The sequence below is a fragment of the Theropithecus gelada genome, chromosome 19 (assembly GCF_003255815.1).
Source record: "Theropithecus gelada isolate Dixy chromosome 19, Tgel_1.0, whole genome shotgun sequence".
NCBI lineage: Eukaryota > Metazoa > Chordata > Mammalia > Primates > Cercopithecidae > Theropithecus > Theropithecus gelada.
In genome coordinates this window covers 6021890-6046754 of record NC_037687.1, presented here as the reverse complement: position 1 = coordinate 6046754, position 24865 = coordinate 6021890, and the positions used below count along the sequence as shown (strand labels likewise).

At 46.6% G+C, this 24865-nt stretch overlaps 1 protein-coding gene across 3 annotated transcripts in view; it reads left to right on the top strand.

Moving 5' to 3' along the window:
* The window catches only part of RFX2 (regulatory factor X2), a 120236-nt gene that overhangs the window by 52651 nt on the left and 42720 nt on the right, over positions 1-24865 (top strand). For 2 of the 3 annotated variants that reach the window (XM_025367215.1, XM_025367213.1), the window contains exons 2-5: positions 11453-11550; positions 14986-15075; positions 17118-17197; positions 19534-19795. In XM_025367215.1, coding sequence (XP_025223000.1) covers positions 11461-11550; positions 14986-15075; positions 17118-17197; positions 19534-19795 — 522 coding nt within the window. In that variant the 5' untranslated portion in view covers positions 11453-11460. Of the gene's footprint in view, positions 1-9418; positions 9516-11452; positions 11551-14985; positions 15076-17117; positions 17198-19533; positions 19796-24865 lie in introns of those variants that run through there. The other variant, XM_025367214.1, reaches the window with a different exon arrangement.

The window sequence follows — 24865 nt, the reverse complement described above, 5'->3', positions numbered from 1 at the left end:
TTTGGACAATTTTTATATTAATAATCAAATCAAGGCCAGGCATAATGGCTCACACCTATAATCCCAGCACTTTGGGAGGCCGAGGTGGGAGGATTGCTTCAGTCCAGGAGTTCGAGGTCATTCTGGGCAACATAGCGAGACCCCTGTCTCTACCAAAAATTAAAAGTTAGCCGGGCTTGCTGGTGCTCACCTATAGTTCCAGCTACTTGGTTGGCTAAGGTGGGAGGGTCACTTGAGCCAGGGAGGTCGAGGCTGTAGGGAACTGTGATCGCATCACCGCACTCTAGCCTGGGTGACAGAGAAGACTGTGCCTGAAAAAAAAAAAAAGTCAGGTTTCTAAAAGGGAAGGAATGGGTGTTTCCTCTGTTATGACGGGGGTCCCTGGCTTAGGGGAGGCCCTGTCAATGCAGCCTGCTCCAACCCTCTGAAGATTAGAACCTGTGACTTAGGGACCAACTGGGTGTCCACACTTCCCCATCCCCATTCCACTCTGCAAACAGCCCTTTCTCAGGCCAGTTGTCAAGGGCTTGGTTCTGATCCTTTTCTAGAGAAAGGAGGGTGAGTTTGGCTCCTGAGAAGAAAACAGGAACAGAAGCCCAATTCTTACGAAAAGAAAAAGGAATTTGAATTCTGAAGATACTTGATTTCCGAGAAGCTCGGAGCCAGCTCCAGTCCTTGAAAGCTCATTGCTACAAGAGGAAAAAAAAAAAAAAAAAACGAAAGTGAGGAATGGCTTAGGCGTAGAGGGAATGATGGTTGCCCTTGGTGTGCTTTGAAGTCTGCTGCTCTGGAACGCATGGGTAGCCTTCAGAGGGTCCTGTTCTTTTATTTCAGACTCCTGGCCTGGCTGAATTGTCATGATTTTGTGTCCTGCCTACTCTCCTTTTTCATCTTCCCGTTCTCAACCTGTCTGTAGGCCCGTTTTAGTCAGGGGCTGTTTGTCCAGATGCCTTCTCAGATATCACACATCCATTTTGAACAGAGGTCCTTCTGCCCCCCCAGGGGACACTGGGGAACGTCTGGGGACGTCTGTGGTTGTCACAACTGGGGGTGCTCTTGGCATGGAGTGGGTGGAGACCAGGGATGCTGCTCAGCGCCCTGCAGTGCTCGGGACAGCCCCAGCCCAGAGATGGATCCATCCCCAATGTTCGCAGTGCCAAGTGGGGACACCCACTGTCATCTTTGGTGATAATCAGGGCAGAGTAATAACTCTTGGCGCTGAGAACTAACTGGGTCCACAGGGAGTGATCCTGGTGCAAGAAAGGACGTGGTTCCACCATCAAGGAGGTTCAAGAATCCACTTTTCAGCAAGGAGATGGCTGTGTCTTCCCTGTGCGTGGGGCCAGGCCACACAAGCCTGAATGGTGGGGACAGAATCTTAAAACACACATCACTTGCTGCGTAGACCTGGCCCTCCAGGAGAAGGAAATAGACGAGATTTTTCTGGGCAGCGTAATGACACTGCAAGTGTTAAGACAAGCACCAGGACAGAATCTGGGCTTTGAAGCGACCGGTATTCCTGAGAGCGCTCTGGACTTGTTCCTTCTTGTTCGGAGGGAGGAAATTAATTGCTTTCTTCGGGCAGATGAACTCTGGTACCATCTGGACGCCAGCGAGTATCAGGAGAGGAGGAGCTGATGGCTGGCGGAGGCCTTGTGCCTCCCAAACGCCAAGGCTCATTAGCCAATCAGAATGAAGGTAACTAAAACCACTCAGCTAACTCTGCCCCAATTATCACCGAAGATGACAAAACATTGTCTAAATACTAATCTGAACTATGTGAGGCAGGTGACAGCTCCATTTGGCATACGGAGGAACAGGAATAGAAGAGAGATTGCTTAAGGTCGCAGTGAGTCAGCGGCTCAGCCAGGAACCGGCCCAGAAATTGCTCTCAGCGTTTTCTGCATTTCCTTTCCTGACATTGCTGGTTACTAGGTGATGGGAGTATTTTTCTGTAAACAGAAGCCTCTTCCCTTTGTGCCCAGGCAGACTCATTCATCACGGCTGCAGTCCAGGGCTGCTTCTAGCTGTGTCTCTCCTGTGCCCCTCACATGAAGTCAGGAAGCCACGGGAGATGTTCCCACTGGCGCATTTGACTCAGCAGAGGCTCCAAAAGGTCAAGTGCGCATCTGGTTCACTTGAATGTTCGTTCAAGGTCAGATGCGCGTTTTGTGGATTCCACAGGCTGGTGCCAGCCAAGGAGGGGAAATTGCGCCTCTGGTTCTGTGCTTTTCCCCTTTATTTCATGCCCGTCCTGATCTTGGACCAGATGGTAAATGAAACGTGCTTAGCTTATAAACAGCACTCCGGGCATGTTTCTGAGCCACGAGGGAGCTTTAGGCCAGCCAAGCCCATCGGCCAAGCAGGGCCAGGCTGGATGACAGGTCATGTCTCGGCCCCTCCCCTTTATATTGGCTGTTCCAAGGCTCCTGTAACCCGGTCTAAGAGGACACAGGAGAAGGCAGTCAAAGAAAGACTGCCCAGGTCCTCGCCACAGGAAGAAAAACAGGAGAGGACAACGGAACGTGAGAAAGCAAGGACGGTGGGGCAGTCACCAATGAGTCCAAGTTCCCACGGCAGATTCAGGTTCAGAGAAGAAGCATGGCCTCCACTCACTCACATCTACTGTCCTGTGCTGGATTGAGGGGTTCCCAAACTGGGTACTGCAAAGGTACTCCACAGTGTGCTTCCCTGTGCCCTGTGGACTTTACACTGAAGTACCCACACCCTCGGGGCCCTGCCCTCTCCCCCTCTCCGCTGCCCCCTCCTCTGCCAGGTGGAGGAGTTACTCAGGATGCAGCATCCCCCCTCCTGGGAGGACCATGTGGTCACTGCTGTCACCTGGAAGCACGGCCGGGACCACGAGCCGCTGCTTCTGCTGGGCGGACAGCTCATCGCTGGTGTCTTGTGTGTGTTTGTTTAACTCTTTATCACGGACGTTTCAAGCATCCACAAAGTAAATACACAATGCAATAAAACTTAATGAAGCCACCACCCTCTACAGGGTGTCAGTGTCCTGCCATTCTTATAGCACCTGGATACCCCTACCCACTCTCCATCCTCCTCTCCACCCTTATATTTTTACAGGCTTTGTTGTCGTCGTTAAAATTCACATATAGTAAGTGCACAAACCTTAGCTGGCTAATTTTAACAAATCGCAACTCCATGTAACCCCACACTGTATTATCATACAGAATGTGTCCATGTCACTGGAATGTCCCCTCCTGTCCCTTTCCAGTCACTCTCACCCGCCACCGCCCCCTGCCCGCTGTTATGATTTTTTTTTACTTTAGTTTTAATCCACTCTACTCATCTACTCTTTTGGACTCAGCTTCTTTCACTCAGTGTAATGATTTTGAGATTCACTCAGGCATTGTGAATTTCAGTAATTAATTCCTTTCTATTCATGAAGAGTATTCCAGTAGTATTCCTCTATTAGCTTTTTAGCTATGCCCTTCTTTTCCATTTTTAGTGGTTGTTTTAGGGTTTTCAGTATGAATCTTTAAATCATCATAGTCTACAATTTCTCATCCACTCTCCTGATGAGGAAGATTTGGGTTATTTTTACTTCTTGGTGACTGAATCAAACTGCTATGAATAAGGCCGAGGCAGGCAGATCATTTGAGCCCAGGAGTTTGAGACCAGCCTGGGCAACATGGTGAAACCCTGTCTCTACCCAAAATACAAAAATTAGCTGGGTATGGTGCTGCACGCCTGTAGTCCCAGCTACTTAGGAGACTGAGGTGGGAGAATTGCTTCAGCCTGGGAGGATGCGGTGATCTGTGATTGTGCCACTGTACTTTATCCTGAGTGAGACCCTGTCTCAAATATGAAAACAAAAACCAACAAACAAAAAGCTGCTATGAACATGCTTATACAAGTTATTATTATTTTTTGAAGATATATGTTTTCATGTCCCTTGGATAAAAAATAACTACAAGAGGAATTCTGGGCTAAAGGGCAGGTTTAACTTTCTAGAAAACTGCCAAACCTCTTTCCAATGTGGTTGTATCATTCGTATCTACACATGGGGATGTGTGAGAATTTTAGTTGCTCCATGTACCTACAACATTGGATGTTGTCAGACTTGTCAGCTTTAGCCATTCTAGTGAGTATTTAGCGATATCTTGATATAGTTTGAATTTGCATTTCCCTGGTGACTAACGAGGCTGAACACTATTCATGTACTTTTGGGCATCTGAATATCTTGCTTCGTGAAGTACCATTTTTTTTTTTAAGTTATTTGTCTTCTTATACTGAATTGTAGGAGTTTATATAGATAGATAGATAGATTAGGATAAAAGCCCTTTATTAGATACATGTTTTGCAAATGTTTCTCCCAGACTGTGGCTTACCTATTCATATTCTTAGTAAAATATTTTAATGAGCAGAGGTTTTAAATTTTGGTGAAATCTAATTTCTCAAGTTTTTCTTTTATGCTTATTTACTTTGTACATTCTAAGAAACCTTTGTCTAACCTCCTATATTCTCTCTGAGAAGTCTTATAGTTTTAGCTTTTATGTGTAAGTTTATGGTGTTTTTTTTTTTTTTTTTTTTTTTTTGAGACGGAGTCTCGCTCTGTCGCCCAGGCTGGAGTGCAGTGGCGCGATCTCAGCTCACTGCAAGCTCCGTCTCCCAGGTTCACGCCATTCTCCTGCCTCAGCCTCCCGAGTAGCTGGGACTACAGGCACCCGCCACCACGCCTGGCTAATTTTTTTGTATTTTTAGTAGAGACGGGGTTTCACAGTGTTAACCAGGATGGTCTCGATCTCCTGACCTCGTGATCTGCCCACCTCGGCCTCCCAAAGTGCTGGGATTATAGGCGTGAGCCACCGCGCCTGGCCAAGTTTATGTTCTAACTTGAAATCATTTTTATGTATGATGTGAGGTAGGGGTCAAGATCCATTTATTTTCCCCAATATGGATATCCTGTTGATCCATCACCATTTGTTTAAAAGACTTTTCTTTCTCTGTTGAATTGCCTTGACACCTTTGTCAAAATCCAGTTGAGGAAGAAAAGAGCTGAGGCTCCATTAGAAAAGAAAAAATCAATTGATAATCTGTGTGGGTTATGTTATTTATATATTGCTGAATTTGATTTATTAATATTTTAAATTATTTTTGCATATATGTGCATAAGAGGTATTAGTCTAAACACTTTTCTTGTAATATATTTGTCAAGTTTTGGTGTCAGGGTTTACTGACTTCATGAGTCATGAAGTATTCTTTTTTTTATTTTCTGATGGCATTTGTGTAATAATTCCTTTTTCAGTATTTGATAGCATTCACCAGTGAAACTATATGTGCCTGAAGTTTTCTTTGTAGGGAAGTTTCCAATAACATATTCAATTTTTTTGTTATATGTATTACATTCACATTTTTTATTTCATCTGTGTCAGTTTTGTTATGTTGTGTGTTTTTAAAAAAGTGTTCATTTTATATGTTATTGAATTTATGGGCTAAAGTTGTTTGTAATAGTTCCTCATTATCATTTTGATTTCTGTAGAATCTCTAGTGATATATTTCATTTCATTCCTGATATTGGCAATTTGGGTTTTCTTTCCTTTCTTATTAGTCTTTCCTGGAGGAAGTTGTTAATTAACTTTTGTAAATACTTGCTTTTTTTTTTTTTTTTTTTTTTGAGATGGAGTCTTGCTCTGTCACCCAGGCTGGAGTGCAGTAGTGCAATCTCAGCCCACTGCAACCTCTGCCTCCTGGGTTCAAGCAATTCTCCTACCTCAGCCTCCTGAGTAGCTGGAATTACAGGTGCCCACCACCACTCATGGCTCATTTTTGTATTTTTAGTATAGACGAGGTTTTGCCATGTTGGCCAGGCTGGTCTCGAACTCCTGACCTCAGGTGATCCACCCACCTCGGCCTCCCAAAGTGCTGGGATTATAGGCATGAGCCACCGTGCCTGGCCAAGACTTTTTTTTTTTTTTTTTGAGACGGAGTCTCACTCTGTCGCCCAGGCTGGAGTGCAGTGGCTGGATCTCAGCTCACTGCAAGCTCCACCTCTCGGGTTTACACCATTCTCCTGCCTCACCCTCCCGAGTAGCTGGGACTACAGGCGCCCGCCACCTCGCCTGGCTAGTTTTTTTGTATTTTTTTTAGTAGAGATGGCGTTTCACCGTGTTAGCCAGGATGGTCTCGATCTCCTGACCTTGTGATCCGCCCGCCTCGGCCTCCCAAAGTGCTGGGATTACAGGCTTGAGCCACTGCGCCCAGCCAAGACTTGCTTTTTTTTTTTTTTTTTTGAGATGGAGTCTCGCTCTGTCGCCCAGGCTGGAGTGCAGTGGCCGGATCTCAGCTCACTGCAAGCTCCGCCTCCCGGGTTTATGCCATTCTCCTGCCTCAGCCTCCCGAGTAGCTGGGACTACAGGCGCCCGCCACCTCGCCCGGCTAGTTTTTTGTATTTTTTTTAGTAGAGACAGGGTTTCACTGTGTTAGCCAGGATGGTCTCGATCTCCTGACCTCGTGATCCGCCCGTCTCGGCCTCCCAAAGTGCTGGGATTACAGGCGTGAGCCACCGTGCCCGGCCAAGACTTGCTTTTTTAAAGAACAGTTTTAGGTTCACAGCAAAATTGACAGGAAAATAAAGAGATTTCCCATATACCCCATACCTCCACACATGCACAGCCTCCCTCTTTATCACCATCGCCCACCAAAGTTGTACATATTTTACAACTGATGAAATCTGCATTAACACAGCATTCTCACCCAAAGTCCATAGTTTACTCGAGAGTTCACTCTTGGTGTTGTACATTCTATGGTTTGGACAAATATATAATGACATGTGTCCACCATTATAGTGCTATACAGAATAGTTCCACTGTCCTAAAAATCCTCTGTGCTCTGCCTACTCATCCCTCTCTCTGATCCCTGGCAACCACTGATCTTTTCATTGTCTCCATAGTTTTGCCTTTTCCAAAATGTTGTTTAATTAGAATCATACAGTATGTAGCATTTTCAGACTCGCTTCTTTCACTTCCTAGTATGTGTTTAAGTTTCTTCAATGTCTTTTCATGGCTTGATAACTCCTTTTTTTTGAAAAAATTTCAGTTTTTTTTTTTTTTTTTTTTTTTGAGACGGAGTCTTGCTCTGTGCCCCAGGCTGGAGTGCAGTGGCGCGATCTCGGCTCACTGCAAGCTCCGCCCCCCCCCGGGTTCACGCCATTCTCCTGCCTCAGCCTCCCAAGTAGCTGGGACTACAGGCGCCCACCACCTCGCCCGGCTAATGATTTTTTTTTTTTTTTGTATTTTTAGTAGAGACGAGGTTTCACCGTGTTAGCCAGGATGGTCTCGATCTCCTGACCTCGTGGTTCATTTTCTCCATTGTTTGTGGAGTTTCTAATTTCGTTAAGTTTGTTCTTTATTGTTTTTTCTTCTTCTTTTTTTTTTTTTTTTTTTTTTTTTTTGAGACGGAGTCTCACTCTGTCACCCAGGTTGGAGTGCAGTGGCGTGATCTCAGCTTACCTTAAGCTCTGCCTCCTGGGTTCACGCTGTTAAGTTTTCTAAATATTTGGCATTTTTCTAGCCTTCTTACTGATCTCTAATTTACTCCATTGTGGTCAAAGTGCATACATGCTCTGTTTAGTTATGGTATTTTAAAATGTATCGAGGCCTATTTTATGGCCCAGAACATGACCCATCATAGTGAATATTCCATATGCATTTTCTCCTCATTCTTCAGATTGGGTAAATGCTTTTTTTCTATCTTTAAGTTCACTAACTCTTTCCATTATCTCTGACCAGCTGTTGAGTGCATCTAGTTAAGTTTTTACTTCAGTTATTGCTCCAGAATTTTTATTTGGTTCACTTTTTTTTTTTCTTAGACGGAGTCTCACTCTCACCCAGGCTGTAGTGCAGTGGCACGATCTTGGCTCACTGCAAGCTCCGCCTCCTGGGTTCATGCCATTCTCCTGCCTCAGCCTCCCAAGTAGCTGGTACCACAGGTGCCCACCACCACGCCCAGCTAATTTTTTGTATTTTTAGTAGAGACGGGGTTTCACCGAGTTAGCCAGGATGGTCTCGATCTCCTGACCTTGTGATCCGCCCGTCTCGGCCTCCCAAAGTGTTGGGATTACAGGCATGAGCCACCACGCCCGGCCTGGTTCACCTTTTATACTTTCTGTTTCTTGGTTGAGATTCCCATATGTTCATTCATTATGTATATAACTTCCTTTAAGTTCTTGAAGTTATTTTTAGTAGCTGCTTTAGTCCTTGTATGCTATCTATATCATCTGGATTATCTTGGGTTTTATAATTAACTGCTTTTCTTTTTTCCTTTTATTTGTTACTCTTTCTCTTGAGTGTAGGTACACTTTCCTGTTTCTTTTCCTAGCTCATGATTTTTACTGGGTCCTGGACATCGTTAATGATGTGTTATAGAATCTGTAGATTCAGCTGAGTTCCCCTGAAGGCAAGTGACTTGGCTAGATTCAAACTCTCCCTCCTGCAACAGGCAGCAGCTGAAGTCTTCACTTAATTTTTTTATCTTTGCACTGCTGGTTTTTCCCCAAGATCCCTGGTATCTCCCCCACACCTTTGTGGTGTAGTTGCTTAGCCAAAGATTCAGGTGTATTTTGTAGGAAGATTTGGGGGCTCACCCCTTCTGTGGCTCTCTCTTCCAGAATCTCCACACCCCAGCATTCAGGACTCTGTCCTTTGACCCTTCAGGATAATGAGGCTGATGCTTTCTGGCACCCAAGCATTTGTGGATTGGGGCGTGCCCGCAGGCAAAAAGCCACAGACTCATTGGTCTGACCTATAAGACAGCACGTGGTAAATAGTGTGTTAAATTAGGGGAACAGGCTGGGCGCAGTGGCTCATGCCTGTAATCCCAGCACTTTGGGAGGCTGAGGCAGGCAGATCACCTGAGGTCAAGAGTTTGAGATCAGGCTGACCAACGTGGTGAAGCCCTGTCTCTATAAAAATACAAAAATTAGCCAGACATGATGGTGGGTGCCTGTAATCTCATCTATTCAAGGGGCTGAGGCGGGAGAATCACTTGAACCTGGGAGGCAGAGGTTGCAGTGAGCCAAGATCATGCCATTGCACTCCAGGCTGGGCGACAGAGCAAGACTTCATCTCAAAAATAATAATAATAATAATAAATAATAAAAATAAATTAGGGGAACACATTCATGTATAAATGCCTGTGATGTGGAATAACCTGCATTCTGGAAGGTGCATTCTGGCCATGGTGGACAGACTACGGTCTCACCATTAACACTCTCACGGCCTCTTCTTACTTAAATAAGATGTGGAGTTTGGAGCAAAATTATTTCCACCTGCGGAACAAGGACCTAGTCTTAGTCAAGTCAGCCTTCTCGCTTTATCACTGGTGGACTCCTTTCACAAAGAGGTCTAGTCAAATCATCTCCTTCTAGTATCACTGACACTACCCACTTGGCTTCAGATGGGAACAGCATGGTGGATGGTGGGCAAATGACTGATTTAAACATTTAAAGGAAACTGTGAATACAAGCAGCTTCCAACAGAAAAATTCCAAAGGTCAGGTCTGTCAAACACAGAAAGAATGAGTTGAGGACTCAGGAAATACACTATGGGAAATTTACAATCTTTTGAAAGAATGGAAGGTAGGAGGTGCAGGCTGTGTAAGGTTTAGTTAACGCCCCAGCCAATCACCGTGTGGCTCTGGGGCCATCTAGTGGTAAGAAGTGAGTCAGGCTCACATAGAACAGAAAAATCCCGAGGCACTGGCCATGGGTCTCTGGGTCGCACCAAAGGTATTCGGGAGGGGAACTGGGGGTGGGGTGGTGGTGGTCGGAGAATAGTCCCCAACAATACAGATGTGATTGATCCAGCACACTCGAATTCAAACACACACATCCCTTTCTGCTTTCCTTAGGTAAATTAGTTTAATCTATTATAAGTTTGGCTTTTCGTTTTTGTCATTTGGGTTTTTTTTGAGACGGAGTCTTGCTCTGTTGCCCAGGCTGGAGTGCAGGGGCGCGATCTCGGCTCACTGCAAGCTCCGCCTCCCGGGTTCACGCCATTCTCCTGCCTCAGCCTCCCAAGTAGCTGGGACTACAGGCGCCGCCACCTCGCCCGGCTAATTTTTTTATTTTTAGTAGAGACGGGGTTTCACCGTGTTAACCAGAATGGTCTCGATCTCCTGACCTCGTGATCCGCCCGCCTCGGCCTCCCAAAGTGCTGGGATTACAGGCGTGAGCCACCGCGCCCGGCTTTTCGTTTTTAAAAGGCTTAAAGTTTTTTTTTTCACTCGTTCTAAGAGATAAAAACTCTGGAGGTGATAGAGAAACAGAAAAGTTCTAGCAAATGTCTATTGTGTTCTATGTCATGTGCACCACGATGTATGCCTGAGGTTCAGTCCTCACTGCCCCAAGCAGGCAGGAGCCGTGGAGACCCCACATTGGGTGGGTGACATGCTCAGAGCTGGTGCCAGGACGGGGGACTGGTGTGCCTGATCACAAAGCCACCTCCCTACCTAAGTGTGTATACTTAACTATGTCTCAAATGCTCGACATAGCCGATTGTTTATTTAAAAGTGAAGACTGTTTGACTTTTAGCACTTTCATGGAACAAATTTATATTATCTGCCACGATATTAAATGAGTCGTTTCATATAGAATTTTTAAACTACCTCTTTGAAAGATGTATGCCTCTGACAGCAAAGAAATACACGTTTATACTTTCTTGTGGGCAAAGATGGCTTTGAACAGAAGGCAGTTTTTACTTACTGCCAAAATCCGTGAGGGCTTTTATCCAGCCCAGGATAAAACGTACCATTTCTTTGCTCCCTCTGCGATCACCTTTTCTCTCGCTAGCCAGTGATTCTCACGCTGCCCCCCAGGGGTCACTTGGCAATATCTGAACACATCTGTGATTGCCACAGCTTGGAGGGGGAGTGCTCCTGGCATGGAAGGGGTGGAGGCCAGGGAGGCTGCTCAGCACCCTGCAGTGCCCAGGATGGGCCTGCAACAGCAAAGAAGTATCCAGCTCAAATGTCAGTGGTGCCACAGTGGGGACACCCAGCCTTAGAGTATCTCCCATTGTCGTTTGGGGTGCAGTAGCTCCCCAGATGGCAGTCACCCACCCAGAGCTTTTGATTTGCTGGAGAAATGAGTAAACAATTGAGCCCTTCAAAATAGTTCAACCTGCTCAGACTTGGGCACAGAGCTATTGTCCCAGCCTTCTGTTGAGGAATTCCTGCCATTGTGCGGTGACAGAGCTCTTTTTGGGGTTTATATTTGGAAAACTTTCTCTGGCCCCTCTCTCCTTGTGTGGGACAGTTGTGCAGCCTGCTCCCACAGCTCCTCACTTAGGCAGTACCGCCAGGGTCTCTGCCTTTCAACTTCAAAGAATGTAGCTGGTTACTCCTTCCCTCCCATGAACTTGTTAGTTGCCTCTTGGGGTTTCAGTGCTTGCAACCCTTGCCCACCCAATCTCTCTCCGCCTTTCTTTAGACCTGAGCATGCAGAATTCCGAGGGTGGAGCGGATTCGCCAGCATCCGTGGCTCTGCGTCCCTCAGCGGCAGCCCCTCCTGTGCCAGCCTCCCCACAGGTAATGTGCGCCCGCCCGCCGCTCAGCCTCTCAGCAACAACAGGGTGGCCACAGCGTGGACGCGATCCCTTTGGGTTTGAAGGCTGCTCGGATCTGCAGAGAGAGAAATCTGTATTTTTCTGAATGGACTTCTCAGCCCCAATGCTGCTGCTGTTGAAATAGGCACAACTTCCTTGACTGTATTTGGCTTTTTCAATCTTTGTTAAAAAGATCCCATCAAGGAAATGATGTCACGAATGGAAAAGAAACCACTGCCCCAAATCTTACTTGGTCTCTTCTTAGCCTTCAGTAGAGGTTTTCTTGTACTTGGAAATGACTCTTTTACACAGAAGTGCCTTATTAAGAAGGCAGGCCGGGTGCGGTGGCTCACACCTGTAATCCCAGCACTTTGGGAGGCTGAGACTGGCAGATTACTTGAGGCCAAGAGTTTGGGACCAACCTGGGCAACATAAACAGACCCTTTCTCTAAAAAAAAAAAAAAAAATAGCCAAGCGTGGTGGCCTGCACCTGTAGTCCCAGCTCCTTAGAAGGCTGAGATGGGAGGATTTCCTGAGCCTGGGAGATTGAGGCTGCAGTAAGCCATGATTGTGACACTGCATTCCAGCCTGGGTGATAGAGACCTTGTCTTTAAAAAATAAAAAATAAAAAACTTAGCCAGGCATAGTGGTGCACGTCCTGTGGTCCCAGCTACTGAGGAGGCTATGGTGGAAGGATTGCTTGAGCCCAGTGTGAGCTATAATCATACCACTGCTCTCCAGCCTAACCGATAAAAAAAAGAAAAGAAAGGCCAGGCGTGGTGGCTCATGCCTGTAATCCCAGCACTTTGGGAGGCCAAGGCGGGCAGATCACGAGGTCAGGAGATTGAGACCATCCTGGCAAACACGGTGAAACCCTGTCTCTACTAAAAATACAAAAAAAAAAAAAAAAATTAGCTGGGCATGGTGGTGGGTGCCTGTAGTCCCAGCTTCTAGGGAGGCTGAGGCAGGAGAATGGCATGAACCCGGGAGGCGGTGGAGCTTGTAGTGAGTGGAGATCGCGCCACTGCACTCCAGCCTGGGTGACAGAGCGAGACTCCGTCTTAAAAAAAAAAAAAAAAAAAAAAAGGCAAAAGATGAGTTAGAATTCTTTATTTATTTATTTATTTATTATTTTTTTGGAGATGGAGTCTCGCTCTGTTGCCCAGGCTGGAGTGCAGTGGCACAATCTTCCAGGTTCAAGCGATTCTTCTGTCTTAGCCTCCTGAGTAGCTGGGATTACAGGCATGTACTACCACGCCCGGCTAATTTTTGTATTTTTAGTAGAGACAAGGTTTCACCATGTTGGCCAGGCTGGTCTCGAACTCCTGACCTCAGGTGATCCGCCCGCCTCAGCCTCCCAAAGTGCTGGGATTACAGGCATGAGCCACCACGCCCAGCCTAGATGAGTTAGAATTCTTAAGATTTGGTTCAAAATGGAATCTAGCACCTGAATGAATATATTCTTTAAACTTTGCAGAGAGAGAATTTTCACATTAAGGCTCTCTCTGCTCCTGGATTTCTACCATGGAATGAAATAAGCCATAAAAAAGACAGAAATACCAAGTGAATGGCACTGGCCACATAAAACAGGCTGGAGGCTCATCACGTGTGCTGAGGTCCGCTGTGGCCATGTGACACCTCGATCTGGAATCTAAAAGTTAGGAGCACAGCAAAAAGAAATGATTATGGTTTAAAAACACATAATTCAGAGCCAGGCACGGTGGCACATGCCTGTAATCCCAGCACTTTGGGAGGCCGAGGTGGGTGGATCACCTGAGGTCAGGAGTTTGAGACCAGCCTGACTAACATGGTGAAAAACCTTGTCTCTACTAAATACAAAAAAATTAAGAAAAGAAAATTAGCCAGGCATGGTGGTACATGCCTGTAATCCCAGCTACTCGGGAGGCTGAGGCAGGAGAATCTCGAATCCGGGAGGTGGAGGTTGCAGTGAACCGAGATCATGCCACTGCAATCCAGCCTGGACAACAAGGGACAACACGAGTGAAACTCTGTCTCAAAAAAAACAAAAAAACAAAAAAAACTCAATTCAGCAAAAACCAAAAGGCAATCAGTGAAGCGATTTATTTGATGTAGCATGTATAGTCAGGAATCTTTACCTTTTATTTCTTGCACATATGGCAGTGGGGAGGGCGTCTCGGAAGCCCGTCTTAGGTGGGGATCAGGTGCCGTCGCCCCGCCAGCAGTTGTGGCCTAATTGATATGTTTCCTTGCCCACTTGAAAGTGTCCAAGAGGAGTCAGCCCTCAGGTCTTCCTGCCAAGCCCCTCTCTCAGGCTCTCCCAGCCCTACATGGACTCTGTCTTCCTCTGCAGCAGCCACCGGGGACAGGTCTCAGTGCCACTCACGGCCACCACGTCCATCCCAGGTTTCATCACTGTGGTCCCTCTCTGAGGACCTGCCAGGACCCTGTGAATTCTCCAAGCACACAGCACCCAGCTCACCTGGAATCGGAATGCCCTTGCACTGGCGTCCTTATTAGCACCATCTTCATCCTTAGCTCCATTTCTGCAACACCGGGGATGGTGTGTCCTCACCCGTCACCCCTCGTGACGTATATATGGCAGTCACTGCTACCTGTGACATTCACGGTTCATGCCAGGAAATCACAGCACTGCAGCCAATGACTCCTAAAGCCCCAGCTCTCAATAAACACACAAAACACTCCTGTTCCTCCCTCGACACGAGTTCACTTTGACCCTTCCCGTTTTCATAGCTTTGTGTGGCCAATCAGTACTCCCAGAAAAATAGCAAAGTCACACTGTGCAGACTTGACTTAGGAGGCCGGAGAGCAGTGGGGTCAGAGAGCGAGCGACGCAGATACAGGGCACCTGCACTCGAGTATTCTGTAGCCAGAAGCAGTACTCGAGCCCTCTGGCTTCATTAACCTCATTAGAAAATGGAAACACGTCCGGGCTATACTGCAGAAGCGAGGGGTGCCACAGAGTGCTCTCCCAGGCAGTGATGCGGACAGCTGTCCAGAGGGCCCCAGCAGTCCCCTCTGTACTAGGGACAGTCAGTGTCACCTTGCTGCAGACTACAGACCCACAGAGGCAAAGCTGCCTGGGCGGGTGAAGGTGCATGGGCTTCTGTGTATGTGTGTGTGTATACGTGTGTGTGTGTCCACAAATTTGTGCATAGGTGTGGTGCTTGGGGTGAGTGTATGTGCACACTTGTGTATGTATGTGCATTGTTTGTGTGCCTGCACATACCTGCCGTGTGTCTGCCCAGGTCAGTGTGAGTGTGCAAGTCTGACCATCACCCCACCGTCCCCTCTGATCAGTCCCACCTATGTTTTAATAAAGAGCACGTGAACAGACAGACAGCCTTTTACATTCTGTGTGTGTCCTCAGCACTGACCTCTGACAAGTCTAACTGGCCTTCTCTCCCTTCCCTTTTAGAGGGTGTTGGTCCAGGCAGCCAGCTCCGCTCCCAAAGGGGCCCAGATGCAGCCGATCTCCCTCCCCAGAGTTCAGCAGGTACCCCAGCAGGTAATGACAAGCACCGCAGCACCATGCACACCGGGGCGCAGTTAGCACTCGGCGATCTGGAACAATCTCTGAAGCATGCATCCTTTTCTGTGGCTGCTGTTCCTTGTTGTAAGCTTCAGTTTCTTAGCCAAAGGGCTTTTCCAGAAGCTGTACAATTAAAAGAAAACAATCATTTACTGCAGATAGTTTTGCAACAAGCCAAGAAAGCTGGTGATCTTTCATTCATTCAGAAATTCAACAAGCATTCGGGAGCCGGTGAGCACCCCACGCCTGTGGGTGGAGCTCAGGTAGAAATGCAGACAGAAACAAAGGGCTCTGGACTGGAGGAGCCATCTGCTAGTGAGTGCCATACCCTCGGATGCAGGCACAACGGAGGGAATGCTGCTGACGATTTCAATGATCTAAGAACAGAGTTTGAAAGCACGGCTGACCAGCTGAGTAGCAACACAGATCATCAGCTTGGGGGCAGTCTAGAACATGGTTAGCAAACTGTTCCAGAAAAGGCCAAATTATACATTTTGGGGGGTTTGTGGTCCAGGCAGTCTCTGGAACAACCACTCAATTCCGCCATTGTATTGCAAAAGCAGCCATAAATGATACGCAACCAAATGGGCATGGCTGTGTGCCAATAAAACTTTATTTACAAAAACAGGCAGTGGGCCAGAGTTTACCAACTCTGCCCTGCAGAATCCTGAATTAAAGTTAACTCAGGCTCCTCCCTAAAAGGAGCCCTGAGGCCCTAGAGGATGCACCACTCTTCAAGAGGGTCTTGCCTAGATTGGCAGTGTGTTCACAGGCATTTGTCAGGTGACTGTGTCCATGAGAACTAGGAAGGTTGCGGGATCACAGGAAGGAAAAGGCTCCAGACAGGCCCAGTGTGGACCCAGGGCCTCAGGCCAGTGGCTCTTAGCTCCTATCTGTCAAGGCACTCCCCAGAGACACCATGGAGAGGAGACAAAGACTAATGTATGATTCCAGAAGCTTCCACCACTTTTCTGGTGCTGGGCCTGCCCCAGCTCTTTCTGTAACTTCTGCATTTCACTTGGTCTCCTAGAATTCGACCTTTGACTTCCACCCCTGGGGGCACCACCCAAGAGATGTTAACCCCTAGGACTTGTGATTCTGGGGGTGGTGCGTTGGACAAGTGCATACCATGCTCAGTGGTCCTGGGAGGGGCAGGTCAGCCCCATCCTGCAGCCTCAAGCACAAGGTCACCATGACACCATGACACCCGAGCAAGCCCACTGCTGTGGCCCTCCATCTTCTCACCCCAAAATTCGGTGGACGTAGGCAGCCACTAAGATACCCTCTGGGGTGAGAGTTTGAAGTCCCATGTGCAAAGCATTTGGCTTCCACTGCTCTACTCAGGCTAGAGTCCCTCAGGGCCTGTCAGCTGGGGCTCTGAACTGATGTTTCAGCGAGGGGAGGACAGGGCAGCGGGGGTGTGCTGGGGTCCCCCCATTGCCCCATCTTCCCAGGCATGCCGCTCCTTCCCACTCTGTTCAGACCATCACATTCTCTCTCCTCCTCTTTGCCATTGAAGGGGCACCAGGGCCACCCACAGGGGGTGTTGGGGCCATGTAGAGTCGAATCCACTTGGCCCCCTGTACACTGCAGCCTGCACGCCACCCTGAGCCACAGACGGAGACCCTGTCGCAAAAAAACAAAAACAGAAAGCAGGGACAGTCCTGTGAGCCAAGGCTGGGCCTCTGTCCACAACTCTAGTTTCCACTGCACTGGAGGGGCGCTGTCATTCTCCTGGTCCCGCCCCACGTATACAGAGGAGCCAGGGCGTACAGACACGCTAGCAGAGCTCTGGGGATCAGTCGCAGCTCCCTGAACTGTGTGGGCCCGTTTGGAATATGTCGTCTGTACATTACTGTCTCCTCAGTGTCTTTCTAGGCGTGCCGACTGTGGGCGGGAACATTGTCATTTGGTACTAAATGTTCATAAAGGCAATAGAAGACACGTCTAGCTTGAATAATCTGCAGGCAACAAATGAGGGCGCGACGGGCAGTAACACAGCATATCCCATGTTTCAGGTGCAGCCAGCGCAGCACGTGTATCCTGCCCAGGTGCAGTACGTGGAAGGGGGAGACGCCGTCTACACGAATGGAGCCATGTGCGTGCTTCTCCCGCAGGCCACACCCAGAACCCTCTCCCTGACTCCAGCCTTTGCCACCTGGGGAGGCATTGAACAAATTCCTCTCCCTTATGCTTTTGGTGATGTGTTCACTAAATACTATTAAAACACTATTAGAAACCTGGGCAACATCTCTACAAAAAATTTTAAAATTAGCCAGACATGGTGACGAGTGCCTAGAGTCCCTCCCAGCTAGTCGGGAGGCCAAGGTGGGAGGATCGCATGAGCCCAGGAGTTGGAGGCTGCAGTGAGCTATGATCATGCCGGACTGATAGAGCGAGACCCTGTCCAAAAAAAAGGGAGCAGGGTGGGGGGTGAGGGATTAGGACATCATAACCCTGTGGAGATTTCAGAAATCACAGACTTTTGTACTTTTTACTTTTAGAAAAGATAGTCTTGGGGGTTAAAAAAAAAAAAAAAGGCTAATCCTAACTCTTCATTGTGAAGTCAGTCTTTGAGATCCAGAAACCATCCACCTCTGTGTGTTTTTCCCCCGCCTCTGTTGAACTCTAGCTTTGTGTAATGTTGATAGAACTTGACTTTCCGTGTTGCAATGCCGCTGGAGTTTTCTGCTCTGTAACTGTGTGATGCTTGGGCAGGAAAGTATGCATCTCCCCTGCAGCTCACTTTACTTTAGATGTGGCTCCTTTCACCTGCTTGTCTGTTTCTGTTTGGCCGGGATGCTCCCCTCACAAGTGCAGGGGCTGTGCACGAGAACCTGGCTATGGCTTCAGGGTTGTGATTGGTGGAGTTATACGATTCTCTAAAGCATGATGTTGAAGGTTACGAAACACACAGAAACACAATAAGTGCATGCAACACCAGTGACATTGGAGCAAGGTCTGTAGGTCCTACCAAGGTCACGGTCTTGGTTTTGATATTGTACTACAGAGTTATAGACGTCCCCCTGGGTTAGGGTTAGGGTACAGGAGTGCACGCCTCCGAGAGGTCAAAGGGGTCCTTCCTGCCACCCAGAGGGCCTGCCCCTAGGACACATCACAAACCTTACTCACCGATAAGGGAAGGCCACTCCTGACCACAGCTGCATTACTCAAGTAAAACTTCATATTTTCGGTCTGAACGACATAGTCACTTCTTTAATCCAGATGTTAAAGGAAGATTAGATGAATTATTGTTATCACTTAGAAATTCTTTTTTCTTATGCAATCTCATTTATTTAAACGTTTTGTTTTGAAATAATCAGAGACTCCACAAGAAGTTCTGAAATTAATACACAGAGTTCGTGTACCCTTCCCCCAGCTTGCTCCAGTGGTGACACCATGCAGGACAATATCAAAACCTGGAAACCTACCAGCCAGGTGCAGTGGTGCACGCCCGTAATCCCAGCTACCGTGGTGGTGCACGCCTGTATTCCGAGGCTGAAGCAGGAGGATCACTTGAGCTCTGGAGGCTGAGGCTGCAGTGAGCTATGATTTTGCCACTGCACTCCAGGCTGGGCTACAGGAGACCCTGTCTCAAAAAAACAAAACAAAAGAAAACCCTGGAAATTGACATCGGGGTAAAACTGTTAACCAGCCCGCAGGCCTTATTCAGCTCTCCCAGTCTTTATGCACATGCTTCTGTGTGTGCTTGCATGTGGAGTACATGTGGCTTTGCATGTTCATGTGTGTGCCCTTGTGTGTGCATGTGTGTCTATTTCTGTGCATTTTTAGCCCATGTGTAGATTTGTGTAACAATCCCACCGTCAAGACAGAACTGCTCCATCTCCACACAGGAGCTCCCTCATGTGACCCATTTATCCACTTAGAATTTTAAGTTTTATTTTTATTTATTTTTAAGAGCTAGGGTCTTGCTGTGTTGCCCAGGCTAAAGTGCAATGGTGCGGTCACAGCTCGCTGCAGCCTCAAAGTCCTGGGCTCAGGCAGTCCTCCCACCCCAGCCTCCTGAGTAGTTGGGACTACAGGCACGCACCACCACACCTGGCTTAACTTTTATTTTTTGTAGGGATGGTTCTCTCTGTGTTGCCCAGGCTGGTCTCAAACTTCTGACCTCAAGCAGTTTTCCCACCTTAGCCTCCCAAAGTGCTGGGATTACAGCCCTGAGCCACCACACCTGACCTAGAATTTTTTAGGGGTCAGTTTTCGATGAGTCAGCCTGTGGTCCTGAAGATTTTGCAACACGATGGCTCTGAACTTGTGCTGCGTTTGAGTGTCATATGCCATGTCCAGATTGCTCCGTGTGTCTGGCCTCTCCGGGCTGCAGCTTTTACATGATGTTTGGCTGGATATTCATGAACTCAGACAAGGCATTTAAATGGGACAGCATCCCATGCGTGACTTCTCTCTTTCTAACAGACGAACGGCCTACACCTACAACCCCGAGCCTCAGATGTACGCCCCCAGCAGCGCAGCTTCTTACTTCGAGGCCCCAGGCGGTGCCCAGGTGACCGTGGCAGCCTCGTCCCCGCCAGCGGTCCCCTCCCACAGCATGGTGGGCATCACCATGGATGTCGGGGGGAGCCCCATCGTCTCCAGCACGGGAGCCTATCTCATCCATGGGGGGATGGACAGCACCAGACACTCCCTGGCCCACACCTCCCGGTCATCGCCAGCCACGGTATGTAGGAGGCTCTTGGGACCAGCAGGGTAGGCCATGAGTATTCTCGCAGCAGCGGCGGCAGGGACGGTGAGTAAGAGGCAGCCAGAGGCCTGTCGTCTGCTCTGGGCCCAGGCGGCCCCACGGTGGAGTCGGGCCAGCGTCAGATGGGCCATGCAACCCTAGGCTGGCCTGCAGAGTTCTTTGAACTTCAGTTGGCCATTGGTATCAAGAGGAGGACAAGTCATGCGTCATGGGCTATTTGTGAAAAGGGAATGAATCAAGCATCTCTCCACTGGTGGATGCTGCAGCCGCCTTTGCTGTTGTCATGATTGTTATCATTGTTAATATCAAGCTCTGAGAGGCGTGGATCGATCCATCCACGAGACGCCTGCACTGAATGCAGCAGGGGAAGTCTCCCTGCAGCCTCTGGCGATTCTCACTGCCGTGCCCCCATGCACGGTCACTACTTACCTGCTCTTCCAAAGTCTCCACATTTACAACTCGATTTCCCATATTAACTTCTCATGTATTTTCCTTCTTAAATTAACACAAAGTAAAATCGACTTTTTGGTGTACAGCCCTGTGAGTTTCGACATGGGTAGATTTGTGTACCATCAGGACACAGAACTGTGCAATGCCCTGAAAACCCCCTCGGGGCATTTCTTAACAGTCACAACCTCCCCCCATCCCCAACCCTTGGCGACCGCCGATCTGTTCCCTATTGCTGTAGTTTCATCTTTACCAGCGTGGTGTATAAATGGAATCATACAGATTGTGACCTTTTGAGACTGGCTTCTTGTACTCATTCTGGTGCCTTTGAGATTCAGTCAAGTTGTTGCATGAATCCAAGTTGCTTTTTTTTTTTTTTTTTTTTTTTTGTTACTGAGTAATATTCTATTACGCTACAGTTTGTTTATTCATTCACTAGTTGAGGGCCATTTGGATGGTTTCCAATTTGGGACGATTATGAATAAAGAAGCCTTAAATTTCACATGCAAGCTTTTGTAAGGATGTATGTTTTCTTTCTTTTGGATATATACCTACAAGTGGAATTGCTGCTGGCTCATACAGAAAGTGTATGTTTAACTTGATCAGAAACCACCAGTTTCCCAAGTGGTTGCACCATTTTGCATTTCCACCAGCAACATACAAGAGTTCCTCTTGCTCAGCTCCGTCAGCAGCATTTGATGCTCCTGGTGCTGTTGGTATTGGCCATTCTAATAAATGTGTGGTGGTACCTCATTGTGGTTGCAACTTGCATGTTCTTTATAGCTAATGATGGTAAGCAGCTTTTCCTGTGAGTGTAGATGCTGTGGTCAGTGTCACTTCAAGTCATTTGCTTCTTTTTTAACTAGGTTGGTTGTTTTCTTATGGTTGAGTTTTTGAGAATTCTTTATATATTCTGGATACAAGTCTCCTGTCAGACATGTGACTTGCAAATATTTTCTCTGGTCTTTAGTGTGTCTTTCCATTCTCTAGAGAGTGTCCTTTGCAGAGAAAAAAAAATTTAATTTTGATCAAATCCAGTTTATCAGGTTTTCTTTTGTGGCTCATGCTTTCGATGTCACGTCTAAGAACTCTTTGCCTATTTGCACATCATGAAGATTTTCTCCTGTTTCCTTTGAAAAGTGTTATAGTTTTACTTTTGTTTTGGGTTGGTTTTTTTTTTTTCTTTTTCTTTTTCTTTTTCTTTTCTTTTCTTTTCTTTTCTTTTTTTTTTTTTTTTTTTTTGAGACAGAGTTTTGCTCTGTCTCCCAGGCTGGAGTGCAGTGCATCTCGGCTCACTGCAACCTCCGCCTCCTGAGTTCAAGCGATTCTCCTGCCTCAGCCTCCCAAGTAGCTGGGACTACAGGTGCACACCATCACACCTGGCTAATTTTTGTATTTTCAGTACAGACAGCGTTTCACCGTGTTGGCCAGGCTGGTCTCAAACGCCTGACCTCAAGTGATCCACTCACCTTAGCCTCCCAAAGTGCTGGGATTACAAGCATGAGCCACCGCACCTGATCATAGTTTTACATTTTACATTTAGATCTGTTTCCTGTCAAGTTAACATTTGTATAAGATATAAGGTTTAAGTTGAGGTTTTTGTTTTTGTTTTTTTTTGCATATGAAACAACATGCTATTCTAGCCTCGTTTGTTAAAAAAGACTACCCTTTCTCCGTTGGGTTGCTTTAACACTTTTGTCAAAAATCAGTCGGGTTTATTTCAGAGTGTCCTATTCCATTCCATTGGTCTGTCTGCCTATCCCTTTACAAATAGCATAGACTTAATTACTATAGCTTTATAGTAAGTCTAAACTTGAATAGAATGGTTCCTCCCACTTTATTCTTCAGTATTGTATTGGCTATTTATAGAAACTCAAAGTTTCTGTATAAGTTTAGATAAATTTATCTGTATCTACAAAAAAATCTACTGAGATTTTGATTAATTTGCACTAAACCAATGTGGGGAGAATTCCCACCTTTACCATGTTGAGGCTTCCAATCCATGACCATGGTATGTTTTCTCCATTTGTTTAGATTTTTTATTTCTTTCATCAGCATTTTGTAACTTATACAAAATTCTGTACATGTTTTGTTAGATTTATATCAAAGTATTTCATGTTTGGAGAGCTATTGTAAATGGCATTGTGGGTTTTCTTGGCATTGATCTTTAAATTTATGTTTCTAACTGTTCATTTCTAGGATTTAAAAATGGTTGATTTTTGACTGTTTATCTTGTATCCTGTAATCTTGCTGAACTCACTTTTTAGTTCTAGGAGCTTCTGGTTGCCTGCAAATATAACCACTTTTTTCTTTCTTTCCAGTATGAACAAAAAGAAATTTCATTTCTTTTTCTTGCCTTTTTGTACTGGCTAGGACTTGCAGTGAACTGTTGAAAACAGGGGTGGCAAGAATGGTCATCCTTGCCTTTTTCCCAATCTTAAGGGAAAAGCCTTCAGTACTTCACTGCTAAGTATGTGATGTTAGCTGTAGGTTTTTCACAGATGCCCTTTTTCAGATTGAGGAAGTTCCTTTCTTTTTCTAGTTTTCTGGAAGTCTCTATTATAAATAGATGTTGAATTCTGCCAAATGGGTTTTTTTTTAAATTTATGTAAGCATATTTTTTTCTTCATTAGGGTGTTGATATAATGGATTGCATTGATTGACTTTCAATTACACAATAACTTCTTTTTTGGTGTAAGGCTAATCTCCTGAGATAGAAGGTGATGGTCTAGCCTTGTCTCTGTTTTTTTGTTTGTTTGGTTTTGGTTCTGGTGTGTTTTGGAGTCACCCTGGCATCAGAGAGGCCCATGAATCTTGCTGTCCTCTCTCTTCCTATGTCCAGAGTGACCCCCAGGCCCTGGCTCTGGGGACAGGCATAGTGCCCCACGCCTCCTCCCTCTCTTCTCGGGAAGAGTCTTCTTTCTAGAGGCTGTGAAATTATAGGGTAGTGTCTGCTGCTTCTACCCCTAGCCACTTAGTGCCTCGGTGCCATTAGCACCCCAGGCCAGGCAGCTCGGGCAGACCAGACATACTTCTCCCCCATGGGATTGGCTGGGTGGAACTAGGTTTAGTTGTTATGGATCAGAAAGCTTTCCTCACAGACTACAGTAATTGTCACAAATGTGGCATATTTGACTTAGCAAACTACATCAACTTATAACAGTAAAATAGACTGGGATTGCAAGTGACAAATTTACTGAGAAACAGCAATGTTCTCTGTGGTTTCAGAATTACCTCGTTGCAGCAAACATGCTCCTCAGACCCTGGACCACCACCCTGGAACTGTGGTTTGTTATCTGGATTTCTCTGGAAAAATCGAATTATTAAATCAATTAGAAATCCGTGAACGGCCTATGTTTTCTCACACACACACACACACACACCCCACCAAGCTCTGGGGAAGTCATCATCTTGGATAGGAATCTGATTCCTGGCTTCTGACTGCTCTGGTGTTTATTGGCTTGTTGTTGGCATGAGAACATCCAACAAGGATGCCACGGAAATTCGAGAGACTTTCCGAGAGCCAAGAACAACAATGGCCCTGAAATTGCAACAGAAATACGACTGCTGGACCCGACATTTGATGTCTACCAGTTTGTTCATGTCAGAGTTTTGTTTCTTGGGACTATCGCTTAGTCCTAAAGACAGAGCATGAAGGCTGAAGCAAGTCCTCACTTACAGCCTCGACGAGTGATTCCAGACTCTTGGTGACCAATTTTCTCGAGTATTTATTTCCAGTTAAAATGTCATCCGTATTATAAATCTTAAAAGTTAATTGCCCAAATGGTGAATTTTTGATCCACGCATTTTCTATTGTGTTTTTTTTCACTACATGGAGCAGGGACACTAAAGTGAGAGTTTTATTCTTGTCCTTTCTGCCCAAGTGGAGCCTCCTTTTTTACCCCTTGGGTTGTGTCCAGGGGGTGCTGACGGTCACTCGAGGGGGAACAAGAAAGAGACTCCTCCACCCTGGGAGCTGCCCTCAGTGGGCCCTTCCTCCCGCAAGACCCAGGGCTACATGAGGCCGTGCTGTGAAAACACACAGCCTCTGAGGGTCACACTGTAGGCCCTGATGAAGAAAAAAGGCCTACCCAGTTTTTATCGTTTTCAAAATTGTTCTCATACTTTAATGAATCTTTTCTCATTTTATTAGTTTAAATCTGACTAATACAGCAGAAGATAAAAAAAGTCTAGTGGATTTTAATTGTAGCTGACGTTAAAATGTCCTGCTGTATTTTATTAGTTTAACAAGCTAAATATTCTGCCTTTGACAGCTTTCTTTTTACCCAAGAAAGGTGTCTCATGATACACCACACAGAATACCATTAAAAGAGAAACTTTCGGTAAATTAAACAAGTGTCTGTCTGAGCAAAGAACAGCTCTCCCGTGAGGCAGCCCTCAGAACTAGACGAGGTTCAGAGAGCGCCCTCCCTGGCGGCCCGTGGAGGTGGCTCCTCCACGCAGCAGCACAGCTCGCGACAGAACCATCAGTCACACCCATCTCTTCTTCTGTAGCCTGGCTCTTCAGTGAAGATGTAGAATGAAAAGTCACCTGGGCACAGTGGCTCATGCCTGTAATCCCAGCACTTTGGAAAGCTA